The sequence below is a fragment of the Falco punctatus genome (assembly GCF_963210335.1).
Source record: "Falco punctatus genome assembly, chromosome: 2".
Classification (NCBI taxonomy): domain Eukaryota; kingdom Metazoa; phylum Chordata; class Aves; order Falconiformes; family Falconidae; genus Falco; species Falco punctatus.
This window is the reverse complement of record NC_137581.1, coordinates 69,280,895-69,303,653: the sequence shown is the minus strand read 5'-3', so window position 1 is coordinate 69,303,653 and position 22,759 is coordinate 69,280,895. Positions and strand designations below refer to the sequence as shown.

General features: G+C 45.6%; 1 protein-coding gene across 1 annotated transcript; it reads right to left on the bottom strand.

Moving 5' to 3' along the window:
* Nucleotides 1-4,829: 4,829 nt before the first annotated feature.
* CREG2 (cellular repressor of E1A stimulated genes 2) lies at nucleotides 4,830-22,329 on the bottom strand. The gene is made up of 4 exons (XM_080377341.1): nucleotides 21,461-22,329; nucleotides 19,081-19,250; nucleotides 7,760-7,873; nucleotides 4,830-5,986 (listed from the first exon to the last, which is right to left on the bottom strand). The coding sequence occupies exons 1-4, from the start codon at nucleotides 21,860-21,862 to the stop codon at nucleotides 5,827-5,829; spliced, it is 846 nt and encodes a 281-aa protein (XP_080233467.1). The 5' UTR covers nucleotides 21,863-22,329; the 3' UTR covers nucleotides 4,830-5,826.
* Nucleotides 22,330-22,759: the final 430 nt, after the last annotated feature.

Below are 22,759 nucleotides of genomic sequence, written 5' to 3'. Positions count from 1 at the left end.
GCCCGCCCGCCGCCACGGCTAATGGCGAGGCGGAGGCCGGGCCGCCCCGCCCCGCCCGCCCGGCTGCGCATGCGCGGCCCCGCCCCCCGCGGCAGTGTCCCGCCCCCCGGGGGATGCCGGGAGCCGGGGCGGGGGGCGAGGGCACAGCCTGAGGGCGGAGGGCGGTGAGCCGCTGCCCGTTGGGGTGGATACGGAGCGGTTCCTGCGCGGCTGGTTCCCGCCGCAGTCCCCGGTCCACCGGCCTCCTCGCGCGGCGGGCCCTTGGGACGCTGCTGGGCTCCCAGCCCCCGCCGTGGGTGGCGGTTTTAGGCCCGGCCCGTCAGCTGGGCCAGCGGCACGCGTGGGGCAAAGCAGCCGCCGCGGCACCCGCGGGGCGCGGCCCTCACGGGTAAAGCGTGTCCCGCTGCGGGGTGGCGGTGGGAGCGCCGGGCAGGGCGGCCGGGACGTGGGGTGGCAGAAGCCAGTCGGGAATGGAGCCGTGTGCGGCCACGCAGGGGGACAGGGACAGCGCCGCTCGCTGCCGGGCACAGCAGGTGCCTGTGCGGTCGCACCCAGGGGAGAGCATTTCAGAAGGACGAAAAATAGTAAGAGGCAGTGCCATGTTAAAAAAACAAAAAAACTGGAGAAAAATGTATCGACTTACAGCGGCATTAAACAAATATGACCATTTTATGGATTTGTTTTCCATGGCGTATAAATATTTGCTATATACTACTTAAACAAGTTTAGCCTTACCTGTTTTTTCATACAAGGCATCTGTACCTTTTCCCAGCATCTGAAATGTATCGCCTGTTTTCACCAGCTACCAGTCTTTTTTGAATGGTCTCCTTCAGAAGTCATCAGTGGTGTGACCACACATGTTGTCACATGTTGTCAAGCAACATTGCCAAACCTTGGTAATGTCCTTCCTCATGATGATCTGTTGTGGCTGCTGATGCAGATGGGGTCTAGTAGAGCCTGGATTAATTTGTATGGAAGGGGTCATCGGACAAAAGCCACAAGCTCAATGAACTGCCCAGCTCTATATCGGCACCAAGGCCATTATGTTCCTATTTCTGTTCCAGAGTTGGTGTTTAAATAAAGAAATAAGTACCTTCAAACCCAAAGTATTCTTTAAAGTAACTCTCTAGCATTCTCCCAAAATGCTTGGCAGCGTTAGGACTCTCTCCAAAGGCACTGAGCATTGTAAGAACAAGATTAAAGTAGCAAAATCAAGAGGGTGGTCAAGACTGAGCAGACAAAGTAATGTGGAATGGGCTGTAGAGAAGGAATTGGAAGTTGAGGGAAGAACATGGGAAAACTAGAGGTCATGAAGAAAAACTTAGGAAAAAGAGGATAAGGCAACACAGGAGCAGGAGCATGTTAGATGGGAGAGGGTGCGTGGAGGTGGTGGTGGTGGCAGAGTAGAGGCAGGTAAAGGGTGAGCTGTGTTGAAGGACGGCTAGTGACAGACGATTCAGAAGGAGCACAAATTAAGTGTTTGGCAAAAGGTGATAAAAAAAATTGATAGTACTTTAGTGAGTCCAAAAATGTTGTTCAAGCGAGAATCTTGGTAAAAAAGTGAAAGACACTTAGTGTAATCAAGAACAGATATCACTCTGGAAATGGGATAAAAGTAAAGAGAGTTGGTACAAAGGAAAAGAACAGCTGCAGGAAATGTTCTTTTAAGAATATGGAATCACTGGAAATAGGAAACTGATGCTGACTGTGATTTGCTCAAGGTAGGAAACTTGTCACAGTCCTCACAGCAAATACAGTCTAACCAGTGGCAAGACAAAAACTATAAGGCATAAATAGGAAACACAGGCTGTTTCCTATAACCTTTATTGGATACAAAGTGGGGCTTTTAGTGGGAGAGCTTGAATTTTGTTGAAAGGAGATGGTGCGGGAAAGAAGATGAAAAAAATCGTCAGCCTTGGCTTAAGATGTGCCAGAGGAAAGTGGACAGCAGAGAACAAGCTGTAACAAGAACTTGTAAGAGCAAGGTTAGAAAAGGAAGAAATTGCACCAAGGAAACTTACGAAACACCATTAATGCACACCTGAGAGATGAGTGCTCAATGCCCATGTGCAGAAAAGAGCAAGCATTGTTAAGACTGACATTTAACTGCCATGGTGAAAGCAAAGCTGACAGTAATGAGAAGACGAAGGAAAGATAAAAGGTGCTTGGCTAGACTTTTCTCCCCAGAGAAAACTGAGGCCATACCAAGGCAGACGTGAGTCTCAATTCCCAGAAATATTTTGAGATAAATTAACTTGGTTCAGGAAAACTGGAAAAAAAGAAAAAAAGAAGAAAAAAAAAAAGCACGGATGTTCAGATCAGATAGAAATTATAATGGCTGTCAGCAAAAGATCAGTTACTCTGGCTAATGCTGTACTACAGATTCAAAAATACTCTAACTGCAGTTTCCACGCTGAAATTTGGTTTATTTGCATTTCTTCTCAGTAGGCATTTTGTTAACAACGTTCATTGTCTTTAGAAATCAAAATACATTGCAAATTGCAATACACATCCAGAAACAAGACAGGTTGCATTTTGTCCACTGAACTGATGAAAAGTTCATCAGAAACAGAGCATTCTTTGGTTAAATAAGAACAGCAGTTTAAACTAGCTGTGCTTAAATGCTGTACATGCATTAGGTTTGCACAAATTAGCAAAAAGAAGTGAGAACCCAAGCTTAGAACTTTCTCTTCCTTTTTTCAGCAAGTATACAAACATGACTAAATGCATCTCTTAAATATTGCAAAACCACAGTTAAAGTTTTAAATAATACATGTTGCACAACAAGCTTTTTGGGGGAAGCTACAGAAATAATGAAAATATAGAACACGTGGAAATGAACTACACATCAGGTAGTTGAAATGCTTAATAAACTCATAAGGGCTTATCAAGACTTTTAATAAATATGCTTATTTGATCTAATAATTAAAGCACAACAAATAAATAGGATTTTTGCTATTCACGTGAACTGAAGGAAGATGAGATGCTTTACAATCTGAAGAACTATGATTTTACCATGGCATCTCAACACTTTTTGGGTTAAAAGCTTCAAGAAACATCACTTACCGCATGATGACCAATCACCTGAGACATTTGCCAGTTTAAAGAAACATTGGAACTAATATATAATGATGTAAAGCCCAATTAAGCAAAATATCATCTCTTCCCCTTTTTCTGGTCCAGAAAGTTCCATTCAAAACCTGCAGGTCATATCTTTGATTAATTTCTACAGACCTTCAAGGGCTTTTACAGTAGCTATTCCTTGGGAGAAGGAAGCATGAAAGGAGAACAGGTAATTTAAGAAGGCATTTCTTCCTGAAGCCCATTTTGTCACTTTACATGCCATCACCATTTCATGTTTTGAGTTTCTGTCAAGAGCCTCACAGCCAGTCTGTATAGAAAAGCTTCTTGATGAATGTGTCAATTTACAATATAGAAGCTACGCCAATTAATCTAGGTGTGCAGGTAGACGGCCTATAGCAAGTAAGGTATTGTAAATTCAAAACCTTTCTTAGTGCACAATAGCTTCTTAAACAGTTTAAAGCTCTACTGAACATCGCTGATAATAAGTTAACAGGTAGGACATAGGACCATGTCACTGTTACCAGGCTGTCTAAAGATATAAATGAAATTGAAAGTATAGTAACAACAGAATTTCTAAAATTCTTCCTCTCTTCTTCAGCTTGTTTAAACATTAAGCTTGTACACTGAATTTGCTCGGGGGGGTGTGGGGGGGAGAGATAATAGGCAGTTCAGGTTTCTCTGGGAAAAGTAGTGAAGTGGGATAATGAAACATGTAATTAAAGTTGCACAGAAATGTTAGACCTGTCGAGATTCCCCTACAGGGTCTAATACTCTGCCTGTTGAACTCAGATTTAAAAGCCCCATTAATGATAATGGCCAAAGTATCAAATTCATAGTGGACAAAGATCTCCATGGCAAAATTATATTAATCAAGGAGGATTTCACTTGATGGCATTCTATAAATCTGTACAGGACAGACCATTTTGCTTCAGTACTACACAGTGCAAGATTCGGGGTCAAACTCAAATGGGAAAATGGTGATCATCTGCCAAGGGAAAAAAAAAAAAAAAAAAAAAGAAATAGATTCAGGCAGGACACTTCCTTCTTTTGCATAATTACCTCTGCAAAAGATCTGCACTGCTAGCAGAGTCTCTGGCAATGAGACAAAAAAAAATGCTTAGTGAGTGTCTAAACAAAGTTCTTCCCCATGCATTTGTCTTCAGTTCTTATAGAATATCAGGAACAACAGTGATGGTCAGAGCCTTGCAGTTGACCAAGGGCTAAGCAGCCCCTGGTAGTTAAACTAGCATGATGCTCAGCTCCACTCCAGGAGTGGCTCCCTCTCTCCATGCCTGAACCAAAATAAGCTCAGCTACACTTAATTGGTTTCCAGCTGGTCATAGCTCACAAAGCTGCCTCTGAGCTCTGCCCAGGGATTAACCTGTGCAAGCTCAGGTCACTCGCTCGGGGAGGGTCCTGCAGGCTGCCACCCAGAGCTCAGGTGCTCTCCCAGGGATGCTGGAAGACCTTCCCCACAGGCACAGAAACCTCTTTCTTAATGTAACAGGGAGAACAGCCGTGTAATTTGCAAACTGTGTAATGACTTGGCTGGTTAGCCATGGGAACTTTCTTACTGCAATAACCGTAAGAACTGCAGAATAAGGTTACCAGGACATCTAGAGAAAGGGCTGAAGGTGAAAAAAACACCTTTGAACTCTTTTGGTATTATCACGTGATGCCTATTCATAATGTGTTTGCAACAATGTTTGCACTTTCCACACTAGGAAAATCAGTTTTTCATGGCCTGAAATGTCTAACTATCTTTATTTAGGCTTCTTTAAAACACAAATGCATCAACAAGCCCTTTAAAACTTGGCGTGGAAACAGAGTTAAGGGACTGGCTCTACCCCTACATGAGTTAGTGATAGTATACAAAAATGAGTTACACAAATGAGTTAAAAATAAAGCGGTGGCTGGAGAAGGGGTGCAAAAAAAGTCAGGACTACAGGCTATTAAAAGTACTTTTCCTGTCTCATAAGAACAACAGGCTAGCTGAGAACACTTACTTAATTATTCTTATGAGAATGTTTATACTTGTATTAGGATAATCCTTGTGGGGCTGATTTGGTTTTGGCCCTTAACATGTTTAACCAGCTTGGTGCCAGCAAGAGACAAGTTATATTGGAGCCATGTTGTTTGAGCTGCTTGCATTTTTTCTACTAAAAAAGAAAATTTCTACTCAGTTTCCAGGTGAAATATCAAATTACCTAATTTGAGAAAAGCACGTGTAGAAAATATAAGTTACCAAATGAGGACAGCTTTAGCAAAGTATTTTTTTAAAACTTAAATACCTATATTTGCAGCTATTAAGTTTCTCTTAGAGTACTTCCAAATCAAGGGAGGCCAAGCTGCAGTAATACCTCTACAATGCATAGGGGGTTCTGAGTAGGCAATTTGCTTTTTCTGTTAATCAGAACATTATATTTAGCACTTACTGTAGTCTCCCTGTGGGTGCACAGCAACAAAAGTCAAAACAAACAGATACAAAGCATTTTTAAGCACCATTTAAGATGATGCAATGCCTATTTGAAATGACAAGTTTGTACATTGCAGGGTAGGGCTAGTATCCACTTCTCCTTTATAATTTGAAAGGCTGTGTTGTTTTATTTTCACTCTGCTCCATATGAGACAGGGCTATTTTGAAGCCGGGGAGGGGGGGGGGGGGGGGCAGGAAATCACTGTAAATTGACCATCCAGCATGAAATTTTAAAAGTGTTTGGAAAGGAAACTTAGAACTCTATATCAAAGTCCATTCAATCCTTTACTTGGAACAGCTTTTAAATACTCTTCTACTGCAATGGCAGAAACTTCTCCATACCAACTTTGAAGCCAGATGTGCTCAATGTTCATTTTCATGAAGAACCACTCATAGCTACGAGGCCACTTTCTAACCACTGGGTGCCTGGAAGGACAAAGAAAAGAGAAACATTTAAAAGAAGTGCCAAAGCATATGCAGTCTGCTTTTTTCCTTCAGCCTAGCCTGCTCAGCCAGAGTGAAACCTGAGATCTGAGAACCACCACCATTCACCTTTTTGCCCTCCCTTGCAGTGAGGTTTTTGATCTTCCACACCCCAGTCTGGTGAGAACTGCAAACAAAGGCAGCCAGCGAACATCAGCTTCCCTTACTGCAGAACCTCATCTCTGAAGGCAGATGTTGTTTAGACTCTAAGGAAGTGAAAAACAGTTAGAGGAGAATCTCTGAACATGTGTCAGGGTAGTCCTTTTGTCTGTTCAAAGGCAACGGTGTTCTGAAAATACTACATCTTTGGTAATAGTTGCTGTGATATGGCAAGAGAGCTAATAAAACTGGCTAGCAGGCACAGCACAGCTTCTTCGAGCTGTCGCCTGCTAGAGCCTTCTCGTCCTGTATCTCTGTCTCATTTCTTGGGCCTGCCCTTAGAGCTAGCTCAAAGAGATCCTCCCTGCCAGCCATACTGGGTGCAGACATTTGGTCCCTAAGCCCCAGCGAGTACATCTGCAGAGGATGCTGGGGATGCTTGGCAGCAGTGCACGGAGCGGCTACAACCGCTCGAGTCGCAATGTTCACAGGAGCGGGGGGGAAGCAGTGCGAGTCCAGGCAGGGTTGACCCAGTGCAAAGGACCCTGCAAAAGAGATGGTTTGGCAACCTCTGGGTTGAGCTAAGGTTTCCCACCATTTTCTGAGTTGCTCCTTTGAGCACCCATGACTGTGGCATCGGGAAGTGGCTCCAGCTGCTGCCAGCATTGTATGGGGTGAGCCCCGTCAGCCCTCGCTGTGTCATTCTGGCTTTTGCTCTCTGACAGTGGAGCATCTGCTGCCGAGGCGCTGGTGGACTCTGGCTCACATGGAAATCTGGTTTCTGCAGTCTGTATAAAAAAGGCTTGTGCGCCAATATAGCCCCTGTCTGTCCACGGTCCCATTTTTGCCATTGAGGGGACACTCGCTGACAGAGTCCCACCCTAACCCCTTCCAGCAGGCCAGAAAGGATATTGCCTCAGGGCTGTTTTGGATCCTAGCTCATCCCAGTTTCCCAGCAGTATTTGACTGACCAGGCAGGGTGTGCTTGAGGATCATCCCTGGCAGCCTGTGTGGGAGGTGGGTGCCCCAGCTCGGGTTCGGAGCCACTGGAGGGCATGGGGGCACACCCTGGGAGTGTGTGTCTGTGTGGGGGTTGTGCTTGCATCTGTTCAAAGGAGACTGTCTGGTAAGTAGTATGGCTTTGGTAGCAGTTGTCGTGGTAGGAGAGGCAACAGAACCCGTAAGCCCCATCCTGCAAATATGTGTAAGCCCAAAGGCAGCAGAGCTCTCTGCTCTGTCTCTGAGTAGGGGGCTGTAGCTGAGAACACAATCTGTCCCAAGATGCGGAAGAATCATTAAAAGTAACAAATACACCCTGGATTTATGGAATCTCTCCTTGGAGCCAGGTGAAATATTTTCATAATCCTTGGATTATAGACCACATGCCTTACTGGAATCCAACAGTGACTAACTGCATTTCCGTATTTTGTTACCTCAAGAGTTAAAAGGAGGTTGCACAGCTTGCCCTGTCGTTCCAAGCTGCACAGGAGCCAACATACTTTGTGGCCCCAAAGTAATGTTTGCTACTTCTCAGATTCTCCATACCAAAGGGCCACATAGGTATATTTGTCTCAAACCTGCGGGTTGCACTCTACTGTGTGCCTGTTCCATACAGACCTGGAAAACATTGCTTGCTTGGCAAATTCTGCTTCCTCCGGAGGCACCGTGACCATCTGTCCCATGAGAGTCAGCCTGGCGCACCTTGGATCCTCCGGATCAATTACGTTTTTTCTGTGCACAGAGAAAAATGCTTATGTGTAATAGTTTGGTTTCTTTGTTAAAGTTTTTTTGAGAAATATGAACTCCTGCTCACATATAAAAAGCTGCGATATTTTGTCAAGCCTTGCAGGTCTTTTCTACGCCCAGCTGAAACCTTCGGTGGGGCGGGGGGGCTTGGAAGGAATACTCACCTGAAACACAGCTCTGCTGTAGGTATTTGCTTAATCTTAATTTATGCACTCAAGAACTGGATTAATATATGTTAGATTGTAAAAAATGCGAAAATGGCAGTTTTCCCAGAATTCAGGATTCTGAAAAAAACTAGTGAGATGGTTAGTCTGTCCCTATGCCTACAAAGTAAGTGCATGTACATGTATTTGTGTGTAAAACATAGTCTTTTCCTTCTGCCTATCCTAGAAACTCAGTCCTCATTCATTTTTGCCCATTTTTCAACTGCTTTACATCAGAGAGACAAGTAATACCTATTAGAAAAACAACTCTCTTCATCCTTCAGACCGAGATAGGAAAGGTACTTGTTGCTTTTTGGTTCTTTCTATTCAGTAATAATATGTAACTCCCATTAGTAGTTGTGGGGCAATTGCTAACTCTGGCATATACAATATAAGGATACAAATCATAAGTAAATTGACTAGTTGTAAAAAAACGTTGTAGGAAATTACTACAGAGGCCTGATCCTGGCAAGTGCTGAGCAGCCCCGAGTCCCATGGCCAGTGCTTTGAGACTGCTCAGCATCTCAGAGGACTGCCTGCCTGCATAAGAACATAAGCCTGAAAACCTACATTAGGAAACTAAGACCATATTTCTTGTCCGTGTTTTAATTGGAAGCAGCAAATCACAGTAAATTACATCTCATCTGTGTGCGATTTTACTTAAAGATCCTGGCTTGAGCCCTTTAGCCTTAACTGTGTGCAATATGCATTGCTGGTTGTTTTTTTTTTTTTTCTTTGGTTATAATTCTCAGTATGTGTCTACTGCATGCAGGAAACATATGGACATCCTCCTGCAGCTAATTTAACACCTGCAGATTCCCCACAGATGGTTATGAAAGGCTGTGTAGCTCACTGGATAAAGTATCTGCTTTTCTAGATAGGGCCATGAGCAGAGATATGCAAGGAAGCATAGCGGGCTGGTTGATACTCATCTATACCCAGTAAGCACTTGGCACTGTTAGTCGAAGCTCCAAAGAGCTGTTTACAGTCACATCGTCTCTGGGATGTTTTTTCAGCATCCTGTTCAGTCCGGAGCAGCAGGTGTCTGAAGTGGGTGTTCAGTGTAACAGTTCTGGACAAACTCCACTCATACTCTTCTTCCTCTACCACACTTTCTGCATGGGAGGAAGAGCAGCTGCCAAAGATCAAGGTCAAACTTTCTGTTCATATGAATATATAATGGTCTAATTTTCTCTAGTACATTTTTTTTTATCGTGGAGTAATAAATGAATGGTGTTCTGAGTACCTGAAAATCTGCATTCCCAACCTTGGCATTGGGTTATTTCTATCAGTGATTATTCAGAGTACAAACTCGTCTATGTGATCACCTTGGCGTGCTGTAGATCCTCAACACTAACTCCTACTGCATGCTGAAGGTGTGGTTTCACAGCTGGCTTACAGTGGCCAGAAAGCATCCTGTCCCTAAACAACACAAGTCCATGCCCAGGGACACCGGTTCAGTATCCATGATCCAATAACATGCTCACCCACCAAAACATGAATAAATATAGGCGAATACAGTGTATACAGCTATAGAAGAGCTGAATCCTATAGACAGAGGAGCAGAATCCCACGTACAAAGGGTGTCAGCCGAGGACCTGCATGTCCAGCAGCCAGGGCAGTGCAGATTCACGCTCTTGCAACTGTTGGCCCTGGCGAACAGAGTCTTTGAGTCCATCTGAAGTGATCTCCGGATCTATTGTTCTTTTGTGCTTAATACTGCATCAACACCCTTTATGCACGTTTAGATATTTAACTCGACGATTCTTAAAAATACAGAAGGGAAGGGACTTCTCACTAGCAAAATGTCCGTTCAGAAGATTACTTTAATATCTGTCTATATGAAACTACTTCCTCCGCAGGCTAACAGTATTGTAAAACAACTGAAGAGCGAGGAAAAGCAGGAGTATTTGCAAGTGCCTTTGCTGGGTATAGGTCCTAGGTAAGATGTTAGTTACTTTCAGAGAGGAATTAGAAAAGGATTGTTATTGAAGGATTTTCACTGAGTGGATCAAGGTGATAGATTTGGGCATGATCAGGCACAGTGAGAGGTTTTTGTCTAGCACCTTCTCAAATGACAATTATTTGATCTTTTTGTGCAAGTACATGTTTATTCTAAAAGTGTACTCGTTGATTCTGAGTAGGCAATAGATCTGACGTTGCTGTGGTTAAGCAGTGAATCCCGCCTGCCTTTGCCAAGATGGTTTTGCTTGATAGGACTAGAGTCAGATGTGACTCTACCCCGATTTACAGGAAAAACTGCTCTCCACATATTTGGCTGACAACAAACCCCACAGTCTGTACATCCATATCTGGAATGGTTTTATTTCTGGTTTTTCCCCTGGCTCCTTCTTCAGTTTGCAGTTTTCTCTATGTTCTTGCCAGTCAGGGTGTTACAGATTGACGCACACAATATTGTCTTCCCAGTAAAAGTTACCCAAACTGAATTTTGCACATCGGAATAATGTTCTGGAGGGTCAGTTTGTTTTTCTGGGAAATGAGGCAAACAAATTTTTTGTAGAGATTATGTTAGATGAAGTTTTGGAAGAGCTGAACAGGACAATGATACATTTGAGTTCAGTACACTGTGTTACTACTTGGTTGGCTTTGCTTTGAGTGCTGCCTCTTATCATACGTTTTCTGTTTCAGAATAGGAACCTTGTATTCTAATCTTACATTAGCATTAGTATTTTCTTTATCAAAGGAGCCCTTCATATTCTGCGGTAAATCTGTTTCTGCATCATTTTTGGCATAGTACTTCCCTACTGATGTGTGATTACTGTTGTATTTTTTAAACCATCAAAACCCACTAAACTTGCAGCTATCACTTCTAACTCCATTGTGAACAGGTCTTGAATTTTCAGTGCCATTACCAGTGCAACTAATGTAAATGCAGGCTTTGCTTCCTAGGAGTAAAAAGAGCGAGCCAGGGATATCTCTCATATTTTTACATAAGATAATAAAGGGATAACAAGGATAAATAGGTATATTTACTAAAATATTCCTCCCTCACATCTGTAGAGGTCTAGTAATACATTCACTAGTCACTTCTTGCTTCTGTATAACTAAACACATATTCAGCTCTCAGTCCTTGGGTGCTTTTTATCTTTGCTTGCACAAAACCAAGTAGGTGCGGAGGAGCAACTTTCTGTAATATTTGTGCACTACTGACTGGGGGCAAGGGGGAGGCAGAGCCAGGGGGAGAGATGGCACGCCAGTGACACTGTCTCTCGGTCGAGGAAACCTGAGGTGGCTTCTCAGGCTTGTTGTTCCCAGAATCAGGTCCTCTGCCTCTCTGCAGAGGATTTCACAAAGGCTATGATGAAGTATGAACTGAGGGGAAAAGAAAGCAGGGGACTGGGGAAGGAGACCAAGCAATAGGGAACATTTATTTTTTATGCTTATTTAAAATACATACACCTTGTTGCAGAAATTGAGGGAAGCCAGATTCAAATGGAAGAAGACTCAGTTTATGCATTTTATAAGAACACAGTGCATTACGAGAGCTCATCTTAATTATTCATCTGATTTGTGAAGAGAGAAGAATTGATTGTCTCTGTTCCTCTGCTTATGGTGAGCAAACTAGGTACGCAGAGTTTGACCCAGACCGGGCAGCTGTCTTTTCCAAGCAAGTGAGATGACAGCATGAACTTCATTCACTTACAAAGGTGCCAGCTTTACTGAGCTTAAGGAGAAAACTGTGTCCCAGTGAAACACGTTTCCCAACAGAGATGCAACGCCATGAAGCACGCTGCTGCTGAACACGTCCCAAATGATTTTACTGCTTACCACTTCTGCACTTTCTGGGTCATGGTTCAAGAGTGGTTCAGAGTTAAGAGTGCCACCTACTCATTAAATTGTTTACTACACTAGCCATCTCTTGGATCTTAATTAGAAGGTTCCTATCCAACAACTAGCCAAATCCAGATCTGATGAACCCATGGTTCAGGCTGATGCAGTTATATTGGCACACAAGGTGATGATACTGGGACTTTGTTAGGATTCCCTTTCACAGCTGAGATCTCTGCTTTGACTGACGATGCTCTGTCTCCTGCTTTCTGACCAAAAGTATCCTTCAGTATTACGTTCATTTTCAGCCTGTGCAGGCCATTAGTGAGGTGAAACAGATCCGGCACAGGTCAGCAGTAAAGGCAGAATAGGAGTTTGGGAGGTACCTGGGAAGGAAAGCCAGGTGTCCCCAAGAAGGAATCAGTAGGAGGAAGGCAGGAGGGTTCAGTAATGCTCCAGGGACTGGGCGAGGAACACGGGTCTGTGGAGGGGAATCTCTTTTAATTCTTCCCCAGCCTCCTCTTCCCAGAGAGGAGCCTCCATCCTCCCTGCCAGGATCCACAAGTCCTCCCCATCTCTCCTGAACGCAGTTTGCCCTGTCCTGCTTTTACCCCTCTACTTCTTTAGCAGAATGGAAAAAAAGTTGGGAAAGAGCTTTCTTTCTCCTATTGCAGAAAAGGAGAACCAGACAGCGAAGAAGAAAACTTCAGAGATCAGGTTTTCTACATTTTTGTCTACTGCAAAGCATGCAGCTCACATGTGGCGTAAGGGCAATGACTGCCTCCACACATCCTCACCTCTCCTATAGCAGCCCTACAAAGCCAGGCGATTAGGAGGTGGGGACTAGCTGCTGGAACAGCTCATCCCTGTCACCTCCCACGGGCGCAAGGTAGGCACCCTGTCACCCTGCGCCGGTGGGCTCCTCTTTGCCTAGCCCCAAAGTGCACGTGAGGTTAATATTCAAAGTTATTTTCTAGTATCTACAATACATCATAGGATTTTTTGTCCCCTAAAATCTACAGAAAGGAAGAGAGGAAACGCTGTGTCCTCAGAGAATTACTGTAAAGTGCTTATAATTTTGATTCATAAATGTGATTAATTTTGAAAAGCAAGTTATCTTCCTCATACATTTCATTTGCTCACCGCTAACTACCAGAGTCTCTGAAGCAGAAAGAATGTATTGGTGCTGCTAATCTGTGTGGCATGAACGTCAAACAAAATCTCTGCTGAAAGCAATTTCATAATCTGCAAAGCTGTTGCTGGTCTTCAGCTGGACGCGGCTGGGCGGTTCTGCCCTGCCCTGCTTTGATTTTGACAAGACTTTCTTTATCAGCTGTGTTTGAGAGCCAGCAAAGACAGTTAAAAGACATCTTTGCTTTTACTCTGGGATGAGCAGTCTTCTGTTCTGAATCTGAAGTCAGGCCTGGGAGCTGAAGAGTATTGGTACAGTGGCTATTCTGCATCTAAGAGAGCCTGTTTTCATAGTTCACCTGTTCTCATGGTTTAAATAATTTGATTCGTCCTAGAAGATAATCCTTCCTTAGAATATTTTAATTAGAGTGTGTTAAGTGAAGCCAGTCTGTTTGTCTGTCTTCCCTGACAATAACAACTCATTTCTTTAGCTGAACTGTTTCAGACAGGAAACTTTTACACAGTTTAACCACAGACAATTCACAGGGGAAAAAAAAGAATCACAGCATCAACTATTTCTGTAAACAGAGTCAGAGGAAACACATACTACTTCACTAGAAAGGGATTTGGGGAAGTTGGTCATTTATGAATACAGGAAAAAAACCAGTAATTTAGAGCTATATTGTGTGCACTGGGTCATGATGATAGTAGGTTTCATATTTGACTTTCCAATTTGGTATCTTCCTGATTTTTTTAAATGCAGATTTTTCAGGAACAGCTACTGACATAACTCTTTGCATATGACTAAAAAGGGCCAACATAAATACAAGAACCAGAAATGGGTCTGTGCCACAAAACCAGGAGGTGGATCTCAAAAACTGAGGGATGTCTGAATTCAGCCTTTGTTTTCTGCATGCATCATTTCTCTTTGTGTGAAGGTGCAGTACCAAATTTCTTCGTTATATTCATCCTCATACGGCGACTCTGCAAACCCAGGGGTAGCTATATATTGGATGGTCAACTGACATCTCAAAGGCTGCCACCCATGGCAGGCTTATCTCCTCTCCAGATTGCTCAGGAATGAAGTTGCCAGTTTATGCACGCTGCTGATCCACCGCGCAGCAGGGACCCTAACCCACCGAATTACTCTCCTCCTCCTGTGGCCTGGTGGTATCCAGAAGCACTGGAGATGCTCAGCGCTTCCTGTCAGCCTTTTCAATGTAGAGTTTAGGAAACCTCTGGGGCCAGCTTTTATCCACTGAAGATGTCTGCCCAGTTGTGCCAATCTGCTACCTCAAGCAGCAGATGAGCACGGTGGGTAAAATGGCTCGGATGGAGCCACCCGTGATGCAGGTCATAAACCAGGAGAAGAATCTGAGTCCCTCAAAATCACTCGCAGCCTGCAGTGTGGATTTGCAACACGGTCCTCCAAACTAAGAGCAAAGGAAAACCAATGGCAGACTGCTCCCAAAGCTCGTTCCTTTTCTTTTTTCCTTGTGTGAAAACCTCTTTTCTAAGAAACCTGCAGTTGGTCCCTATGAATGTGCTGAACCCGATGTCAAGGAGGTGACACAAGTTTAAAATTAATTGCCTGTTTTCCAGACTGCAGCTGTAATGAGGCAGGCCGAGGAGCTTACTTGGAAAGAGGTATCCTCTGAGCAGCCTGTGTGTTGGGAAATGCATTTAGAACAATAGCTGCTTTATTCTTTAACATCGAGCTGGGTCTTGCTCCCTCTGAAAGCTGTAAGAATGGGACTCAATCTTTTCAGCTCATCTGTGGCATAGACATACCATCTTAGTCTATTTATAGCCCTAAACCATTTAATTTTTCTTGCCTCTATTATCCGTTTATCAGCCTTCAGATAGGATGCAATGTAGTTGCTAACAAATGCTTTCTCTAGCCTGGCCATCAGAGAGCCTTCTCAGAGAAGTGCAGCCCAGTTCCCTCAGGGAAATGGCAATCTCTAGGTCAGAGATGAGGAATCCAGACTGTAGCTGCAACTTTATCATGTCGTGCAATTAGTGCCTATTTGGATGCATGGCGGCTCTCTTTCTTTCATTATTAAATGTTGTTTCTCTTACTAGTTTAGGCTTTTCCATTTTGCTCTTGAGCTGATTAAATTTTAAGGCTGGAGCATCAAAAAGGCCACTCGGTTCCTCACATCCCTGAAAATGAAAATATTTATTATCAGAGTTTGGAACTTGAGTCTGTTCTGAAACAAAAATGAAATTCGCTACAAAATAAATGTAATGTCAAATTGATGTACAGGCACACAAGTCACTTGAAACTCATTAGATACAAGAAGACTACTGAAATGTCAGCTGTATTTTCTTTCTAAAGGCCAGAGATTTCTTTTGCGTGCAATAGGTCAGAGGCATTTTTCAGGAGAGTGTCAAATACTCGCAGGAGCATTGACTACAGGCATCGACCAGCTTTCACATTTATTTTAGTTCTTGCAACCCAGAGTAGGTTAATAATGAAATTCTAATAAAATCTCACATGAAAACAAACTACAAATACACTGCTGGCATATGAGGACATGAACTTTCTCATGTAGAACATTATTCATTTAGCTATTTTGTGTAATTATTCTAAAGCCAAAACAATTAATGATGCTCTTGACCAAGAGAACTTCTGGTATTTAAACCATCTATAAATGACACTTCCCTTTGTGAAGAAAACTTCACAGATACTTTTTTAATACTAGCAGAACCTGAGGTCTCTCTGAGTAAAACGTCTTGCCTGTCATATAAAGAAGAGGAAGAAAATTGCTATACAAAACCTGAGCCACCACACAAAGCTCTGCACTAAGGATGCTATGTGCTGTTTGCACGGCACAGCCTGGCTATCTCAGCAGGTAGAGCACACCCCAAAGAGATGCTTGGGCTGCCAGTGGCAGAGGTAGCAAGCTGGCTGTGTTGCCAGTGGTGGACCCAGTGCTGCAGGCAGTGCTGGGGACGGGTCGCGCCAAGCACTGGCAGCAGGGCCCAGACACGCTGCTTGTTTTCTTCACTGTGGTGGTGCCCACAGAAGCCCTTCCTGTAGGGTAGCAGTAGGGTGGTATGCAGGGCTGCAGTTTAAGATCTTGCCAGTTTCAAATGTAAAAATCACTCACAGGTTGCTAATATAAAATGTAAATTCATTTCTGACCCTGGTTACAGGGGGGAAGGGAAAGAAAAAAGTTAGAAGTCCCAGTGCCCACATGCTTCCTGGCTGGAGACAGCCCCAAGGCTTGCTCACATTTTCCCAGCTATCATCAAAAACACAAACTGCAGCTCAACAAATGTCCCAGCTTTTCATTCTTCGTATGCTTGTTCTTTGCACTAATGCCAGCAAACATCTGTTCCAGATGAGAACTCCAGAAATAATGAAAAACAAACTCAATGTAAGAACAGCATAAATAATGCAAGGAGCACTGATCAGACTCTGAATCTGTATGTTCAGTAGTAAGCTCAATATTTAGAGTGTGGTTTCATGCTAAAATGAGGATGTCCTATTTTCCTCCACCTTCTCCTTTCCCCTCTCCTTTGCACTCCTCTGGCTCTTGGGGTGCCGATTCAAGTTACTAACCCAGTAGAAATCTCATCCAGGAAAGAAAGGGAAAAAAAAAAAAAAAGAGACGAGGTTTCTGCTGGGTTACTAAGCTAAAATAGACCCACCATATGGTCAGCTGAAAGAAGGGGATGGGATTACATGCCCAGGAGCAGCAGCAGCCAAGAAAGGAAGAGGGACTGGAAGAAAACCTTATTCTCATCTCTGGGTTCATTTTCTTCAGCTTTATGTTTCAACTCAGGGTTGGGCAAAGCCCAGAATTGATATGAGAAGGGGGGCTGGGGCCCACACACACAACATGACCGATGTTAAGGAGGGAGAGTAAGGATAAGGCAACTGGTAATTAGTTCAGCCCAAGCTGTCTTGGAAATCCAGGTTTAGCTCCTCAGCAGTGCCCAGAGAGCTTTTCTTACCAGAGAGTGTGGTTTCAGGTTGCGGAGGGGACTAGAGAGTTGGGTGGCAGAATCCAGGTTGCCCTGGCTGCAAGGCAAACAGCAGCAAATATCTGGCACATGGAACAAAAGGGTAGTGGTTTGGTTTGGAAATTAATAGTTACCTAATAGAAAGACAGCGAATAAATATTCTCGAAGGGTTGTGATGTATATGAATTACATGTTTCCACAGATCATGCAGCGCTTCTCTTTTGTTGGTGAATTGGCACTTTTCAAACAGGTAAATCAGGCAGTGGCATTGCTAAAATGTAAAAGGCAAAGACTTTCAAGGGTGGCTGTTTAAAGTCAGGGATGAAAGACCACACTTAAGTGCCTAAATAGGTGCATAATTTTCAGAATTGCTCAATACCAGCAGTTATCAATAGATGCTGTTCTGATTCTTGAGCATCTGAAAACAGGGCATTGGGTAGGTGCTAGGACATAGGCCAACATAAATTTTTAAGTACTTGGTCTAGATATTCAGCTTACTATTTGATGGAATGAAAAAGTTTAGAAAGCAAGAATGAGCTCCATTAGCCTGTTACAAAAGAACTGATACATTTATTTATTAAATGATCAATACAAATTATTTAATGATAGAATTCTAAGGAGCAAGCGGAACCATTGCGGTGTTAACTTCACCACTCTGTTGACCTTCTCAAGCATTCAAAGCTGAACTACCTTAACAAAAGTGGCAATAAAAGGTTCCTATTAAGTGCTAGACATTGCGAGAGGAAGCCATGATTTCCATTCCTTGGGAATGGGATGTCAGCCTGAAATCACTTGTACTGCTTTCTTTCATGAAAAACATGAAAATGAAAACCATTTCATTTTCCCACCATATAACTCTTAAGAAAACAGCATATTCTGGAGATAAATACAGATGAGTGTAACAGTAATGTGCCTTATATTTGCCACTTGCTGCTTTTTCCAGCGTTGTTCACAGCTAGCAGGCTTGAGAGGCGGGATGATACCCGAGGCAATCCCCAGCTGAGGGAATCAGGGACCCAGTTCTTAAGATAAACCTCTCCTCCCCCAAAGAGGAACTTAAATTGGGTTAAAAACTTTCAATGCCATTTCTTTCTGAAGCAGCCTGTAATTTCCAGTTCTTCTCCGTCTCTCCTTGGGTATCAGCTAAGATCTGCTTTGGTAATGGAGTCCTGTCTGACACAGTTTCGGTGTCATGTACCTCGTCACGTAAAGAGGCCTTTGGAAATAACACTTCACATAAGGTTGACCCAGCCAAGTTTGCCACATGTTTAACTGTAAACAAACATATGGCAGAGATACATCTTTTACAAGGAGACAGAATGGAGGGGAAAATTGAAACATCTTTGAGTTTGCATACATACATTTTACATAAAGCTTCAGTGATTTGGAGTTATTCACTGTACATATGATTTGGAAGAAGTCAACTCACTGCTGTCTCTAGAGAGATGAACCTGGGGCTGGCCGTAGATCAGCAAATCTCAGACCCAGCTTCCTTTATACAGGGGATCATTCACGGACTGTTTATGATATACAAGGTGTCAAAAATTTGTGATACCGTAATCCATCATACCCTCTAAAGAGGTGGAAATTAGACTGAGCGGCACGGTCCCGAGTGTATGTTGTGAACTGAGAGCCCAAGATCCCCTTTTAGACCCCAGAGAGCTTAAAGCCCTGTCAAGACAATCAGCAGGGCCTCCCTCCAGAGCAAAGGTGTCTGCTTTACCATGACTTGAATAGCCCTCAAAACTCTATGGACTTTATTGACTAGATCACCATGGCCTATAATAGGATCTTGAACACCTAGATTTTATGCAGGCACCTCCAAGAAGAGATTAAATTTAGGTACGTTAATGTGCAATCTGAAAGCCACTCCAGCTGTTGATGCTACAATATACTTCAGTGACACTTCTGCTTTTCTGAAGAAGTGCTTTACTGGGGCAACCTACTGCAAAATAAGCCTAAGGAGGGGCAGTGTGGCTGATGGTGACAGCCAAAAATGGGCACTGAAGGACACTGAAGGTGGGGACCCAGCATTTTGTTCTGAGGACCCTGTTCTCACTGACAATGGTAGTAGGCAGATAAAAACTCCATTACCTGCAGAAATTTCCATCTGTCTCTGGCAGGGTCAGAGAAGCCATGGGATTCTTCAGGAGATCTGCCACAGTGTTATCCTTCAGCGTCACGTAAAAGAAGGGGATTCCAGTGCTGTTATTGACAGGACCATCGCTGAGAAGTAAACAGTTCCCATAGGGCATACCTTGGATCTGCAAAATCCAATGAAGCAACTGGTTACATCTTTGCACGCAGACACCTTACAAAGTCAGGGATTCCCTCAAGGGCTCTAGCAGACAGGACAGCAGGGGTTGCCCCCTCTGCTACTGGGAATTTGTGCTCCCACTTTCTGTTGTCATTGCGAGACAGACCTCCTTCTAAATTAGATCCATCATGCTTCTACAAAAACAGATCCTTCCTTTACTTCTTCTTTCCAGTCCTGTCCATGGCACTTCCATGTCCATGACTAGAGAACATTTTCTCTTCCACTGAGCTTAAAGGAACTACCAAATTAAAAATGTTTAACTGCATTAAAATCAATGCCATCAGCGTCAAGAAATGTTTACTCTGAAACAGTGCTGACACCTTTTCTCAAACCCACAAGCCTAATTTAGCCTTGATTCAGCCTGCTTTTTACACTTGCCTCCCCTTTTAGCCTTGATTTGCAATGTGATTGCATCAGTTTTCCAAGAGAGAGAGGAAAGCATTTTTGTCAGAGCTGTGTTTGAAGTCAAACGGGACATCATCCTAGCTGCCTGGGCAGCAACTTCAGCTACGGGGCAAGGGTGTCTCAACCACCAAGCCAGCAGAGCAAACCTTCCTCCCATGTCAGGAGGCACCCTGAGGAGCCAAGATTCCTCCTGTATACTGATCTGTGTACACACAGTGGATACAACACGTGCAAAAATGTCCCTGCCCAGTAGTGACACACATTAATATTCTCCATAGTAATTTATATTCCTACTATGCTTTTCATCCCGTTATAAATCGCAATGACAGATACTTAATGAATTACCATTTTTTGATGTCTTCAGATATTTCTTTCCTCATGGTCAATTAGATGTTAAATAGTAAAATCATCAGTCACTACATTAGTTCAATGTAACTGGTAAATCCTTTACAGCAAAATCAAATTAAGTATGAACGATTAATAAGAAAACCCTGGATGATGTTATGACCTGGATTGCATGCTTTCTGATGTTTATATGCCTCTAAAATTGTAATGCTTATAGTGCTTGTTAGCATTCCTTAGAAGGAATACTTTAATACTTGTGTATTATTAAGTTACAATGAAAAAAAAAATAGTATCTGTCAGGAATATTGCAGGACATGTTTCTGTTGCCTAAAATGCCCGGTCTGTCATGCATGGTTAATATTACAGTGGATTCTCAAAAAGAACTGCAACCACAGGCAGCACAACTCAGCATTCAGAGCAGCAGCACCCCTCCATCAATTCCAAATTTTATTACAGATCAGATTTTCTTCTGTGTCGTAACTGGAGACTGTATTATGGCTGTAATTCCACCAAGGGTTTCTGGCGAGAGCATAAAGCAGAAGAGTTAAGAGCACATGATTTAACAGGATTTCCAACAATCTGATGCAGAATTACAGGCCCTTTGTGTGTGCACATATATTTATTTAATGGTACCTGTTTTTAACCTGTTGCTTTGTATTTCACAGTAAGGTAAACTGCCGCTACCTCAGCCAAGCTTTCTGACGATTAACATGCTTCTGACTTAGTCTATTTTTTTAAAAATTGTGAGTTAGTTACTGCGTGAATACTTTCAAGAGAAAGTTAAAGATTGGGGGGGGTTGTGCTTTTTTCTTTTCTTTTGTCTGAATGGCATTCGATGCTGTGTCTCCTTCCAACCTTTCGTTTTACAAAGGGAAATATTTTAAAGCGGAGAAAAAACCAATGACCCCGATTCTCCAGGCCAGCCCAGCCATTTCTCTTAACGCTTCCGACAGACAAATCGTTTCAAGCTGGTGCAGCGGGACGGCTGCGGGCCGGGCACATGTGGTAGCCCAGCAGGTCGCCTCCTCCCCGCCCCCCCCGCCCCCCCCCAGCTGTCAGGGGCAGCCCGGGGGAGGCCGAGGGGGCCGGGGGCGCTGCCCAGTGCCAAGGCTGCTCCGGCCACCACCGCCGCGGCTCCGGCCACCACCGCCGCGGCTCCGGCTTCAAAAATTCGGCTTTTCCCGGGCCCCTCTGCTGGGATTTTTTCTAACGTGCCTCCCCGGCTGCACTCCAAACGCGGCTTCTCTTCCCAAAAAAAGAGTTTTCGCTGTTTTCTCCGCGCCCGTGCTGGCTGCTGAGCCGGGCAGCGCTGGCGGCTGATCGGGCCGCAGCGCCGGGCGGCCGCGGGGGCCGGGGCCGGTTCGCCGGTAACGCGTGAGCGCGGCCGTGGCGCCGGGCGCTCCGTACCTTTCCGTGCGCCGCCCGCGTCGCCACGAAGCCCCAGGTGTTGTAGCGGGCGAGGAAGCGGGCGGTCCCGGCGCGGCGCGGCGCCCCGCCGCCCTCCCGTCGGTAGGAGAACATCCTGGAGGGGGCGGCCCCCTGCTCCGGCCGCCGCGCCGCCGGCCCGGAGCCCAGGGCCGCGTCCTCCCGGTAAGCCGAGGCCGGGTAGCTCTGCTTCCAGAGGCCGCCCGCCTCCTCCAGCAGCGCGGGGAGCGCCTCCTCGGTGGAGGAGCTGTGCAGCTCGTCCGCCGCCGCCCCCCCGTCGGGCAGCGGCCAGGACACCGAGCTGACCACCACGTAGCCCCCCGCGCCGCCCCACAGCAGCGCCGGCAGCCAGCACCACGCCGGCAGCCACCGCCCCGCCGACATCTTCTGCGGCAGCGCCCGCCGCGCCGCGCCGCTCCGGCAGCACCCTCCCGCGGCCGCCGCGCCCGCAGCCCGCCCCCGGCCGTCCCACACCCCGGCGGCAGCCCCCCGCCCCCGTTCGGCCGGGCGGCGGGGCCCCCTCCCCAGCCCCGTGCGGCTGGGCGAACCGTAGCGCTGGCTCCGCCGCCCACGCCGGCCGGGGACACCCGCGGGCCGGCCACCCGCGGCCTGGGCGGGCGGAGGGCGGAACTCGGCCCGTCTGGGCTCCCGGCCACGGCAGGGCAGAGCCCGGCAGCGCGGCGGGTTCGCCCCGCGGCTGCCCGTCGTTTGCTGGCGACGTGTGGGGCTGCGGGCCCGGCCTGGCCGGGGTCCCCTCCGCCGGGCGGGGGGGCTGCGCTCTGCGTGCGCTGCCGCGGCGCCGGGCAGGGAAAGCGGCCGGGCACTGCGGGGCGGGATCTCCGCCCGTACGGAGAGGGAGAGGCCGGGAGGGAGCGAGCCCGCCCGCCGCGGGGAGAGCTTCAGCTGGGCACCGGGGCAGGACCCCGAGCCCCAGGAGGCGGGCGGGCATCATGGGCCGCGGTGCTGGTGGCATTCCCTTGGGCGTGCAGGTGCACGGAGCTGCTGGGCAATGACACGTTTCCCAGGCGAGGCTTTATAATTCGGCAAAGATCTGAACGTGTATGTGAGTTGATACCGATGGCCCTATGAGTAAAGGCGCTTTTGCATCCTGCGCCTTTTCCGTCCTTGGCAGCTACGCCCCTTCAGTGTGCCAGCGCAAACGTGCAATTCTTGAAAATTATATGCTTGTAAACTTCCACTGCATTCGTGCAAATTATTTAAGGAATACAGGTTTTGATGGGAGACGGGGCGGGATGAATCTCACAGGAGCCTTTGCCGCTG